General features: G+C 30.7%; 1 protein-coding gene across 16 annotated transcripts in view; it reads right to left on the reverse strand.

Moving 5' to 3' along the window:
* Positions 1–540: 540 nt before the first annotated feature.
* The window catches only part of sw (cytoplasmic dynein 1 intermediate chain short wing), an 87,973-nt gene continuing 73,701 nt past the window's right edge, over positions 541–14,812 (reverse strand). For all 16 annotated transcript variants that reach the window (XM_075376080.1, XM_075376077.1, XM_075376074.1 and 13 more), the window contains 4 exons: positions 12,112–12,343; positions 9,704–9,864; positions 8,315–8,581; positions 541–1,612 (listed from right to left, as the gene is read on the reverse strand). In XM_075376080.1, the coding sequence (XP_075232195.1) occupies positions 1,457–1,612; positions 8,315–8,581; positions 9,704–9,864; positions 12,112–12,343 (816 nt within the window). In that variant the 3' untranslated portion in view covers positions 541–1,456. The remainder of the gene's footprint in view (positions 1,613–8,314; positions 8,582–9,703; positions 9,865–12,111; positions 12,344–14,812) is intronic.

A 14,812-nucleotide genomic window follows, 5' to 3' on the forward strand; every position in this document is an offset into this window, starting at 1 on the left:
CAAGTGAAGTTGACACTTCAACTGGCTGGTCAGGACATTGCTTGTCAGTCACTGAGATTCGACTGTTTTTAAACTGTTCCACTCACTTATAAAAATGTTTGCGGTTTATACAACTTTCACCATAGTGTAAAATCATTCAAGAAAAGATTTTAGCTGGTTTTTTACCTTCAGAAAGCAAAAAACATTGTTCAACTAATGTAGAAACACGCTATCGTTAAATGCAACATTGAGGTTATGAACAGAACAATTTTTATCTGTCAGCTGTTCTCAGCTCATCCCACTGATACCAACCTACAGTCATGAAAGTACAAAACTCTAACAAACTGTTTCATTTCTACATCAAATTGTCTCTTTAATTATTGAATGTTCTCCGTATAAACATCACTTGCTGAAGCAGAATGAAACTGAAATACATACAAAAATATTTGGTAAGAGCGAAAACTGCATCCTCACAACCTGATGGTTCCTAATACCTAAATGTTTCAAAGAGTGTAAATTTTTAGTAGCAAATAAGTACAGAAATGAAGTCATACAACTAAGCAACTTAAAAAAATATTTATTTCTTTTTTGAAAGAAATTATAAATAAAATTAATGATTAAATATTAATAACAGTATATAACAAAATGCATAAAATTATGAACATGTTATAATTTATTTGACAATATTGGACAAAAACTAATATAACAAAATTATACTATTAAAATGATTTATCACATATACATTACAGAATAAATAATTACATATACGACTGATAATAGAAAAAAAACTTACTTTTAAGTAACATAATATATATTCAGGTCTGTAGCCACGTTTGAATGTATATGTACATTTGTTTATGCAATTAATATTAATAAATTAGTATTAAGCAATTAAAAAAATTATTGAGAAAAGAAGCATTTACATCTGTAGTTGTTTACTATTGGAACTGTATTGTTATTCTTGTAATAGTTATAATATTAAAGAAAAAATAAAAGAATAACTTCAATATAAAAAGAGAAATTATTTTTTTAAATTATTTAAAATACGTTATTTTTAATATAATATTTTAACCCATTATTCTTAGGAAGAAAAACCAAGACAATTTTTCAACACATATTTTCTTACATATGAAAAATTATAAAAAAAAAAAAACTTCCATTTAACAGGTTAGTTTCCATTATGCCTAGACCTGAACTTGTTAATTTGCACGTTACACATTTTAATTTGATAATTTCATTAAAAGAATGTAGAGAATTATAAAGTTCAGAATAAACAGTAAAACAACTGACAAAACAAAATGCAGGTGGTTTTGTAAAATAAAGATATTAAATGAACATATATTATTATGTAGGCTTTAACTATTGTAATATATGTTTCAATTTATACCACATGAAAAAATTAAACACATACTGAACATATATGAATTTCACATCTTTTAATATGTATTATTTAAGATGTTAACATACAAAAATATTATCATTTCTTTGAAGGAACTTTCTGCCAGCCAGGGGGAATTGGAGGGCTGGAACTAAGATTTAATTTATCCATTTCTTCATCAGCCTGATTATTTTTTAATTCCTGAAGAGTACAGACTAATTTTGACCATTCATCATGTCTAGGCAATGCAAGTTGCTAAAAAAAAAGAAAAAAGTAATAAGAATAAAAATATATACTATAAAAATATTTGTTAGGAAATAATAACACAATAAAATATAAATTTCAATACTTTTCAACTATCTGCTTTATTATTTTGAATAATAAATTGATATTAACGAATCAGACCACTCAGTTCATGATGTTGGCATGCTTGAATCCAAATTAGTTAGGTTTGTTTCTGATAAAGATCTGATACTCATTGCTTCAATTAATTTTACCAAATAAATAGTTGATGTAATAATGAATTAATAACTATGAATGGCACTAAGATGAAGTTGTCTTGAAAAGGTAATTGGCTGAAGTACATCTTGAGTAATACTGTTCAGGGAAGTCTTGTTAAATTGAAGATTACTTTACTAATTAATTATCATTATTTATTTCATTATTTAAGTTTCACAGGATTTTCTTTATGAACAGTTAGCTTGCTAGTCTGTTATTTATACAGAGAATTTTAGTAGAACTCTGCGAGTTCAGAACTGCCGAGTCATATTTTATACTAACATCAAATTAAATACTATAAATAAAAATAAAACTGAACAAGAAAATCAAGAACAGAAACAGTCATTTCATTCTCACAAGAAAAAACTCACAACACAAACATTTTCAACACTAGAAAGAGCACAAAGATCAGAACGTATGAAAAAGTACTGGAAGAACAGCAAGGCCCAAACAGTCCCATAGAAGAGACTTGGATAATGGACTGACTGAAGTGATCCTATGTGGTCATAAAAGATAATAATTAGCAATAAAAAAAATTTAATTAGCAAATCACCTAGTCATACTGTGATTATTTACATAATAATATTTTCAATTTTCACTGTTCAATGAACTAAAATTTGTTTAAAAAATTAAAAGTTGGGCCTTTTCTAAAGAAAGCAATACATTTTTATTGTGTTAAAAAATGGCAAGCAAATATTAGATATGCAACTGCAATGGGAAAACAAAAACTTGGATTTGGTAAAATTTTAACATTTTCCAATCATTATAAATTTTTACTATTAAAAGAGAACTACAGTTTATTAGAAATAAGTACATTAATTACATAACCAATTGAACAAATTAAACCCATTAGCAAAATACAAAAAAATTAAATTGTAAAAAATCACTTTTAAATCACCAATCATCTTTCAAAATATCTACTTTTTGTGAAGAAGTTTTTAATCGCTTTAAGAAAAATAAAAACTTTTCCACTACTAAATGATCATTTCCCTATCAATTAGCTGATGATAAAGAAATGTTCCCCCATTTCAATAGTTATAATAATCTGAATATGTAATCATTCTGTAGTATTTGAATAATAGCAAATTGAAATTTCTAACTTTTTCTTGTTTCTTTTTATGTTAATGGAGAGGTTAATCAGAAAAACCTACATTGTTGGGAGTAATGGTAACCCTCAGTGGATGAGTCCAAGGAGGCTTCAAGGTGTAGGTAAAATGATGGTATGAACTGGAGTATGGGGATGACAGAATTATTGGATCATTTTTCATTAATGGAAATCTTATTGTCGACAAGTACCTTAACATATTGCAAGGAGATTTCTCTATTCCTGCTAAACAAGGATAGTAACTTCCTAGTTTACTTTCAGCAAGATGAGCTCCATCTCATTTTGGTACTCATGTACTTCAATGGTTAGATCATCCTGATCCCTGTAGGGGGAAACACCTGCCTTGTGATGATCCTGGTCACCACAACACCCTCTCTGTTCCTAGCCCTGATGGGATTTACCAGAGGTTGTCTTTCAGACCCTCTAAACCTGATAACACAACACAGTCATCAGTTTGGCCTCTGTCAGGATGCCAGTGATGCAAATGCCCTGACAGACATTTCCTTCAGTGTACTTACATAACCCCTACTATGCCTTCATATGGCCTCTTCCAACCAGAACCACCTACCATAACTTATAAACTTCAACTATCAAATTAACTGCTTCATGGAAGCACGATCCCCATGCCTTCCTTTAATAATGAAGGTTTCAAACAAAAACTATTCCTATATCTATCTAACTTCAATTAGACTCTGCACTCAGATCATTACTTGACTGAGTCTTTAAACATCAAAAATACTATCTTCATACCAACAAAACAAGTGCTGATTGAAACAATGATAATTTTGTCCTACAATTTAATTTACTCAAAGTCCTCTTGATTTATTTAAGAATCAAGAAACAGATTCACAAATTTAATAGGCCTCGTAATAAAAACATACCCTATCTCTCTCTGCTCTGGTTCCGCTTTTGGGAGCAAGGTCAATGCCTACACCCTCCCACACTACAGCTCCATCACAGAGTTCTCTACACATTCATCTCAACCTAACACCAAAAAATATCTCAGCTTACTGGGGTTAGATGCCAAAACACCAATCTTGGTAAGTACCCGGTGGGCCCTAAGCCACCCAGTTTGCTATTCTATCATACATCTATAACAGTATCAGACCCCTTCAGCCATCCTCTGCAGAACTAAGAATCTAAGGAAGCCAGCACAACTATTTTCCATTACCTTTCAGTTTTTCAATTAACCTGCAGATCAAAATCAGAATTGATCCTTGTAAGCTCTCTGGCTACTTTGTACCTGAGGCAGACATATAAGACATGGCACACATCATCAGTGGCTCATCAAAGTCATCAGTGACTCTGGACACAAGTCTGAATTAATCAAACCAAATCTGGTCATCTATCTCGAAAAGTACCATGTCCAGAAAGAAACTGTGTAATATGCTGATTGGAGGAAATCCACCTAACTGCCTGCATACTTCTCACATCAGGAAAAATAAAATGCATGTGACAGCCATTGGTTGATTCAGTCCGCCTGACTTGCCATAGTCAGAAACCTTGGTTGTCTATTTCTTTTATACGCTTAGAGGAAAGTTGGCCTACCTTCTTAGCACTTTAACGTAATTTGCGCTCAGTCGCAAGGATATCAATGGGTTTAATACCAGAAAAAACAAGGACTGCCTTTTGAGAAACAGTCCTGTAGGCAACAATCACAGATAACAATAGGAGACGCTAGGCTCTCAACAAATATTCCTATAATATTTGTATCTCATTCGATGAGCCCAGACAGGTGCAGCATACAGCATTATAACTTTGCATACATCCTTATATAAAAATGCATGCGTATTTCAGAACCATAGTTCTGAAATTAAGACCCCAATCGAGGTGAACTGCTCTCTGAACATTGAAAAAAGCAGTACAAGTCTTTTTGGTAACATATTGAAAGTGCTCCTTGAATCACAGATTCTCTTCAAGGATAACACCCAGCTACTTTTGCAGACATACCTAATTCGATGACCTACCATTGATACATGAGGTCACCATGTAATAGCTAGTTTGTCCTTGAGCAACATCATCATTCTATTCTCTGGGCTAAAAATTGTTGTATGTTATAAACTCCACAACTGGAGTATCTTGCAAGCCTGGACTGCCCTGAATGTGATCTCTTTCCTTGAATCTTCTTTAACCAGTAAAAGGAAAATGTCATCTGCATATGTGATGACATGCCATCTACTGGGTAACCTCAACTGCATCGAATTCAACAACCCAGAACAGAGGCTCTAAAACACTAATCTATGGACAACCTTTAGATAGCATTTTTCCTACTTCTGAGACGCCATCTTGAAGAACATCTCAATTGATGAAATAGTTATATAACATATTCAGCTTATTCTGCGTACAATCATGCTTCTGAAGCTGAAAGAGGACAGAAGGACACCTCAAATTATTAAAAGCCCCTGATATGTCCAAAAAGATACCTAAGACATTCTTAGACTTGCTAGAAAAAACAATGTTCATAACCTTAAGAACAGTAACTTCAATGCCCCTGCCTGGGCGAAAATCATACTGAACATCCATCAACAATTTTCTAGAATTCATTCCATCAGTAATATGAAAATACAAAGCTTTTTAAAAACCTTTCTAATAACTAGGTTAAAGGCCTATAAGAGGATAAAGTGAGAAATGAAGAGGTGTTGCGGCAAATAAATGAAGAAAGAAGCATTTGGAAAAATATAGCTAAAAGAAGAGACAGACTCTTACAGGCCACATATTAAGGCATCCTGGAATAGTCGCTTTAATATTGGAGAGACAGGTAGAAGGAAAAAACTATGTAGGCAAGCAACTTTTGGAATATGTAAAATAAACTGTTAGGGATGTAGAGTATACGGGGTATACCGAAATGAAACGACTAGCACTAGATAGGGAATCTTGGAGAGCTGCATTAAACCAGTCAAATGACTCAAGACAAAAAAAAAGAGGAGCTCACAGTGGGATCCTTGTCATCACTTTTAAACAAAAATTTTAGGACACCTTTTTCCAAAAAACAAAGAAACAGCCAGCAAAGAGCATCCTATTAAAAATTATAGTCAATGTACCAACACAAATTCTGACAGAATGGAGAATGAGCTCCATTATGATTCCATTGAAACCCGGGGCTTTATTCCTATCATAACTGCATTAAACATTCAACATTATTTCACTATCTGACATTAAATATTCAACATAATATTTAAAATCTCAGCTTTATTAGAAACAATATCCTGCTGGGTCGAGAGAACTAACAGAAGAATATTTTTCTTATGCTTATTCCCTAGGACTCTACACACAACCCAAGGATCCTTATTTCCTTGCTGTCTAATAAAAAAACTGCCTAGAATCCCTTTTTGATGTCCTGACCAAATGAAAATATTAAGACCTCTGCTTTCGATAAATCATCTACCAAAACTGCTCACCATTCAGGCTCTCCTGAGATGGATCACAGACTGTTTCACCAAAAAGATAACTTCACAAGGAGCAATTCTCTTTCAACCCAAACTGCAAGGAATTGAATATCATCCAGACTTTGGTCTAAGCCACAGAGAGAATATTAACAAATTTAGGCCTGTCCCCTTCCTGTGCAAGAAGCGCCCCTGATGAACAAGAACATTGCATCTATAAGCATCTTGCAACTCAAAGATAATTAACTGATTATCACTAGAACAATCATCAACCCTATCAGGAATATTTTTACAAACAGTAATATCAATATTTGTTCCAGCAAACATCTCCTTCATCTACCATTCCATCATATGTTGGTAACTCACTGAAAACATTAAAGACCTCTAATCCATACTGCACAACAAAGCCTTCAATGGTTAGATTAGCAGTTCCCAGATGCTTGGATAGGTCGATGTGGTACTGTGGGGGATCTCACTCTATTTTATTTTTATCTTCGGGGGCATTTGAAAGTCATGGTGTATCAGTAAAAGATACAAAACATAAATCACCTCAAGGAACATGTTACCAATGCCATTACAAGCATAACTCCAGCTGTGCTTAAACATGTTCCTTCAGCAGTGGACAACATGCATCAAATGTGTTTTCAAAACAATGATAGTTACATAGAGCATATTATATAAATAAAAATGGTTTTCATAAAAAAAAAATGTTTATTTTTCTACATATTTAAACTTATGGGACTCTCGTAGTTCAATATTATACTATGCAATACAATACAACAGAATATAAAAAAGAGTCTGATAAATTTTTTTACCCATCAATAACTTCCTATTTTGAGAGTATTTATAGCTATGCTCGCCATTTCTCTCACTTTATTTTTCAAGCAATTCTCATCAATTTGTTTTATCCCTATCTCTTCCATGAATTTTTCCATTTTTTTATAATAATTAATCAGACCTTCCTCATTTTTACATTCAATTAATAACCGCAGGAACACCTTTTTAATGATTTCTCATTATTCATTCTCATAATGTGACTATATCTGTTGGCTGTACTTTCATTTTTCTTAATAAATTTGTATTTCTTATACTGACCAGTCTCATCAGTAAATCCAACAGCTCATATCTATTGTTTCTAATCGTCAACTAGATAAAAAACAGACAATCATTACAATATAATCCTTGTATTTGTTGCATTGTCTTAAGTATCTAGTATTTAAATATTTTTTTAGTTTTTTAATAATTGTATGATTACATAAAATAAGAAATCTTTTAACTGGCAAGCATTCCTGAATAAATTACAGCCTAAAATAATTTTTATATTATGTTATTCAGATGATATAGTCATTCCTAATAAGTTATATATTTTTACATCGAAAAATACATTTTTTAATTCACAGCAACCCAAGAGTGAGGATCAGCTACTGAACAGGCTGCTGACAGGGACAGGTATACTGCTACTTAATAACAGGTTGTTATTAAGATACAAATTATTATATTTTCTCCTAAGAACATTATGATTTCTACGTTGAGTACTGTTTAACTTTCTCAGCTTCATTCTTTTATTATATACATTTGTTGATACATTTCAGAACAACTTCACTGTCCAAACTTATCGTACTCTAGAGTACAATAGGGACTCTAGAAAACAGGTATACTGCTTTCTATCACTTGGGATATTTTAGTTATATTGCAGACTAGGTTGCGGCTAATGTAATAATGAAGACCGGTTCCAAAAGTCAATACCTGTGAATAAAATTCTCCTGATTGAAAGCTAGGAATTGTGCATTCTGTTATTCAGAACAAATGAGTCTATAAATCAGCCCCAGAAGCCAGATCATTAAAAAAAACAATTCCCAAAATTAGAAAACCCTAACACTGAAATGATTCCCTTATTAAACTCAATTTCAGCATTTTATAATTAATTTTACATGTGGCAGATTACCGTACAACATAAAATTAACAAATTACCTCGCCAACATCGTACAACCATATTCTTCCATTATCATCGCCAGTTGTTACATGTGTACCAGATGGTGTCCATGAAACTCTATTTAGAGCCGGGCAACCGTCAACGACTGTACTTGCAGTCGGTACTTCAGTATCTGCATTTAAATTCCATAGATCAAGGCGACCAGATGCATCGACTCCAGCAAACAAAGCCGGATGTATAGGTGACCATGCAACATCTCCAACATAATCACCATTATCTTCAAACGAATATAATGGTTTATTTTGCTGTGAAAAAAGACCAATGAATGAAATGATTAATCATAATAATTTAAAATATGCTTCTACATAAACTTAGATTGTAGTTATGGAGCAACATACATCCAACATTATTTTTTTCACAAGGTGAATACAATTGCAAGAATAATAAATAAAATTACCAGACTGCATATATTAATATGCAATTCAAACCTAGGAACAGAATTCAAGAATAAAAACCATTATTTAATCAGATGATAAACCATTGATCAATTTTGAATCTGGAAAATATTTCCTTTAACCTAAAATTGTAGCAGTAATTTGCTTTTTTTATGTAACTGATAAAATTTAAATTTTCTGTATAATACAGGATTACAGAAAACTTTACTTTCAAAAAATATAACTACTGCATACAACAAAAGCTTATCTCTTATTTTTTCAAATACTCATTCTTGTCTTCACACAAACACTCCTATTTTTTAATGGTTTTACAGTATATGAAACATTGCAAATTTTCATTTGAAAAATTTTACATTTTGTGGGTATTTCATTTAGTATCTTACTTCATTATCCTAGTTTCAAAAATTAGTGTTTTTCTTATGCAAAAGCTCAGAAAAAACCCTTCAATTAAAATGCTGATATATTAAAAAAAATAAATTACTAAAGCAAGTCAGGCAAAAAAAAAGATAGATATTTAAAAAAATTTAAACACTCACCACATTCATATTTAAAAAATATCCTATTTGGAGATAAAATATAGTGAAATGGTTAAGCAACATTTGAGCGCAAGAAATTCAGTTTTGAGAAAGGGACAAAAAATACTCTTATTTTATGACAAAGATTTATTTATTTTTAAGTTAAAGAGTTTGTTATAAGTTGGTCATTAAAGCGAGTAGTATTAAATTGGTGAGATGTCTATTACAACTTACGAGTTTAACACCAGGTTCTATTATTAGTAACTTATATGTTCATAATAACTATTTAAAACACTGCACAATGTTTGGTCATAAAGACAAATTAGTTATATGGTAAAAGAACAGTTGTGTAATACTCATTATTATAATCGGAAAATGAAAATGCAATTATGTTAACAAAAAGAATTAATAGCTAATAATAACTTTTATTTGTTTATAGCTTAACAAGATAATATACCTTTTGATTCCAAAGTTTAATTGTCCAATCAAATGAAGATGTTAAGAAAAGATGTGAAAAATCGATTCCTCCTTGAACCTTATGAGTATTGATACCAGTAAGTGGGCCTTGATGACCTTCATATGTTTCTGTTACACCGGCTTTACTTCCATGTCTGCATGCTGTTTAAGAAATGCATAATAGAGAGTTCATCAATAAAATAATTTTAAAAATTTACACAAAATTTTAAATAATATAAAATCTGTAACAAACAAGTCCGATTACATGACATTAGGAAGTTTCTTACTTAACATTACTGCAAGCCAGTTCCATCACTCAAGAAGATGGGGATGAATGGTGGAGGGGAGTACCAACTTTATAAAAATGAAACTGAGTCCATATGGCTCCCAGATGGGAAACTATCAATTGATGGCAAGCATTAAGCGAGTCTAGGATGGTATAGACAAATGAAAATTATACTGGAAATGTCAATTTTAATAGAACTACTGGATCACAGACTAACATCAATGGGAAATGAACACTATAAAAGAATAAAGATAGAAACTTAGAATGTAAGAGGACTGAACATCAAAATGGAACAAATGTTAAGAGAACTGATACTAGGAATACTGATGCTGCCATAATCACTGACATACAGAAGAAATTAAAAGGAACAAATGATTTAGGAAAATGTAATTATGAAACTCCAACAGGGGAGCTAAGTGCTATTGGTGTGTATGCACCGAAAGGATGGAAGATAGAAAGCAAGAGATTTTACTGTTGACTACAGAAATAAGTAAAAATGGTTAATAAAAATTATGTTTGTAAGGGTGGAGATCACTGGCATTATTTAAATTTTATTTGGAAGGCTTGATTATTGTATGGAAATGAAAAGTACCTCTTGATATAAATTTTGCTGAAAACTATTATTTAAATCAATTATTATTTGTTGATGAAAGAGTCACTTTAAGTGACAGAAAAGATGAATTGAGGTATAATATTTTTAAGTTATCCAAATTGATTGTAATTGTAAAATTTCTATTGTGAAGACTAAAACTGTGGCGTTCAAAGGAGCAGAACCAGTAAATAAAAAAAAAAATTATACTTAATATCACACCGTTGAATAAAGTCTTTTAACTGTTTGGGATGTATTCCTCCTATGTTACGGTGAAGAAACTTTTCTTTTATTAAAAAAAAAAAATAATATTTCAATAAAACTAATAGATTTAGAAGTGTTTGTCGGGTTATAAAAAAATTTTAAGGAAAAATGCAAGGAAAGAAACTATATTAAAGGTGTACAAGACTACAGCTGCATATACTTTATTATATGGCTGTAAGGCTTGGGTTTTAAGGAGAAATGAATTAAGCTCTATACAGGCAATGAAAAACAATTTCGTAAGGGGGCTTTCAAGGTATAACACGAAAGGACAGAATACCCACTGAGGATATTAGAAGAGACTTCAATATTACTTCCATAATTGATGAAATAAATTATAGAGTGATGGAAAGAATATGTAGGGAGAGGATTCAACAATTCCCAAACAGACTCTTAACTACGAACCATTAGGAAGAAGGGAGGACAACTGAGGAAGCCCAGTTATATCGAAACAGGTTTATGACCTACACTATGTTACGGAAATGACGACAATTTATTTTCTAGATCATTTATTTCTTATCTAATACTAGAATACATAAGATTTGGATTGATTGGATAAACCAGTGAAATGTTTCAAAAAATTTCATAAATCCAACTTTATTCTAAGGTACTTTAAGAATAAAAGTTAGAAACAACTTAATATGAGTATACTTAAAAAAACAAAAAAAAACTTCTTGAAAACTATTCCCTCTATGATAGCACAATTTTAAAGTTATAAAAAAAACAAAGTTTCATGAGTTACTCTGAAACAGAAGCAAGTTAGCAAATTTTTTATTAAGGAATGGGATTAGAAGGCCCACTATAAAAAAATGCACCTTATATAGCCTTATACTAAACAGGAAACTAAGTCCCTGAATCACTTTAACAGAGAGAGTGCCAAACATGCTCGCACTACTTCAAGGCTTTGGCATGGAGGATTTAGCAGACCTAAACACCCATAGAACTGATAATAGAGAGGAAAACAGTCAAGTATAAAGAAAAGGAGGTGGGTGGTGAGAAAAAAATGATCTACCAACTGGGTTAACTTATCAATTTTTGAGGACAATATAAAAATAATCCAAGGGATCATTTCAGAGCAATAACAAGACTTCCCCTTTTATCATACTAAAACAGATTGAAAAGTAAACCATTCATAGTATTTTGAATAATTTGAGACAGTATGATGAAACAATGAATCTCGAATTAAAATTGTTTAATTAATAATATGTAATATACCTAAAATTACATTTAAAGAAACATTAAACAAATTTAAAAAGTATCTAAAATAAATTACCTGAATAAACAGCACCTTCTTCACTTCCAAGTACAAAATTATTAACATCATTTAGTGGAAATGCATGACATGTAACTGCAATAGCTTTACTTTGTCTATGTTGTAATTCAAGTGTTTCTTGTGGTTGAGATAGCATTTCTAAAGACCATGAACAGAGTCTACCATCTGTTGACACACTGATAAGGTTATGTGCATTCTGCGTGCCAACAACACTCAAACAATAAACTGGATGCTGCAAAGTAAATCCAGAATAAAAAAATGTAAACTAGATTTAAAAGTAATGTTTACATACAGGTAATTTAATTCATAGTACACTACAAAGGTTATCCGGAAAGTAATATCCATTTTATGAAAAGAAAAAATAACCAATAACAATTTTCAGTCAAAACTTACTATACAGCATAAACTACGCTTGAGATACTCTTTTTAGAGTCACCTTGTACAAAATAGTTACTGTAGTTATAATGATTTTTTTTTTTAATTACTGTGTCGTATTTCTCTGCCACTAGTTCATTGCACAAAGTAATTACTATTCTCTTCAAATACTATTTATTGTTCTCAAATACTTTCCCTCTGAGAAGTCTTTCAATAAACAGAATAAGGTCACTACAGATCAGGTTGGAGCTGTAGGCTCAATGATTGAAAGTTCCCTGCTTAAATCTTTTTGAGCAACTGTTCTGTTTTCTCTATGGCTTGAGGCCGTGCACTGACATAAAGAAGAAAAATGCTGCTAGACAACAGGCCTGTCTGCAATTTAGAATGCTTGCCACAATTTTTTTTTAATGTTTTGTAATATGCATTGAAATTTACTGTGGTTTTATGGAACATAAAGTTAAAAAGAATGAAACTTTTTGGTTCAAAAGACAGTAGCTACAACCTTTACAGCAGACTGCCTGTTTCATTTTTTTAGTTTGGATGGTGAAAGGGGGTGATGCCATGTCACAGACTGATGTTTATTCTCTTGTGTAACATAAAACTCAGATTTTATCCACTGTTACAATATGTGATAGGAATTCATCCCTGTCCTTTGCAAAACAATGAAAAAATGACAATGTTATTGTCCATTTTTTTTTCTTTTATTACTAAGTTTTTCAAGGAACCCACATTGGACAAAATTTTCTGAGAAATGACAATTTCATTGGTAATGAAATTGAAAAATGAACAATTCATGACACACTCATTTCTGCTCTCTACATTACTTTAAAATCCTCTCTGTTAATAAATGGCTACATATCAACCTCTATTGTTCTAGTATAAAAGCAAAACATTATAACCCGTAATATTAAATAAGTTTACATTAACTTCTGACTGAATCTAAGTCTCTGATAATATACATAGATGAGATTTATTTTAGAAAAATGCAAAAATATATCAAAACTAGTTTTGATATAATTCATCAACTGAATTAGATGATTCTACAATCAACATCCAGCATAAAAAATATATTAAAAAAATAAATAAAATATTGCCACTCTTAAGTAATTAAAAATAAATAAATAAAAATGAAAAATACTTGCTATGTGTGCTTCTTAAGAGTACAAATAATAAATAAAACATAAATATTAAACAAAATCAACATATTCATTTAATGAGGTGAATAAAAATGATCTAAATAAATGTATGTAATAAAGTTAAAGGTAATTATAAAAATAAAAAAAAAACAATGTTCAGAATTTTAACATATTTTAAAATTGCCTATTTAAATAGTTATCATTTCAAATAACTTTTATCTAATAAATTAATACAACCAACCATATATAAAACATAACACTTAGGTAAATAAGCAGCTAATTAAAAAATATATTATTATCACCACAGCTTTATGACAAAATTATATATAAATAAAAAACTATGCTAAACTGTTACTGAAATATAATTATTGTAAAATAAAGTTATGTTTGAATTTCCATTAACAAATTTTATTTAAAATCTAAAAACCTAGATGGTACTTTAATTTTTTATATGATCATCATCATCATCATGTTATAGAAAAAAGCAGCAATAAGGTAAAAATTGGTTTAAAAAACCAACTTCAACAATAACATGGCTATGCATATAAAACTGGCTACTTTAAAATGCTAAAGATAAAACTAAATTCTTCAAAAGAGTGGGAATCTATGAAATGGTTTATAAAGATCATAACTGCAATTTAGGATATACAGGGAAAACTGAAAGAAAATTTGCAATCAGAATAAAGAACATTTGACTTATAAATATAGAAAATAAATCAGCTGTAACCCAGCACTGCATGGTAACTGGTCACAAAGTTAGTTCATTAGAAACAAGTGTTTTTTTGTTTTTTTTTTTGTTTTTTTTAAGCATACAGGGATCAGACAGCTGATCCCATAATAAACACAAATTAGATATTAGCAAACTTAATTTATTAATACTGAAGTATAGAAACTTCATTGTTGAAAAATAAGAGATATCTAAGTTTGAATTTTAAAACTGTTAAAACTCTTTTTGTAAAAGTTTTTAATTGTAAGGACATTTAACTGTTATCCCTTCCCTTAAAATTTTGTCCATCAATGAATGGGGATATCTTTTGATTGGTTTCAGGTTCATGCTTTATGTTTCTTGAAAGAAGTTTTACCTACCCTCCACCTATGAAACAGGTGAACACTAATTAATGATGGGCAATCTGAATTTGGTTAACTTTTTTAAGCTGATTTACATTTTCTATTAGGATTGATTAAAATGT

The sequence above is a fragment of the Lycorma delicatula genome, chromosome 9, assembly GCF_047948215.1.
Source record: "Lycorma delicatula isolate Av1 chromosome 9, ASM4794821v1, whole genome shotgun sequence".
NCBI lineage: Eukaryota > Metazoa > Arthropoda > Insecta > Hemiptera > Fulgoridae > Lycorma > Lycorma delicatula.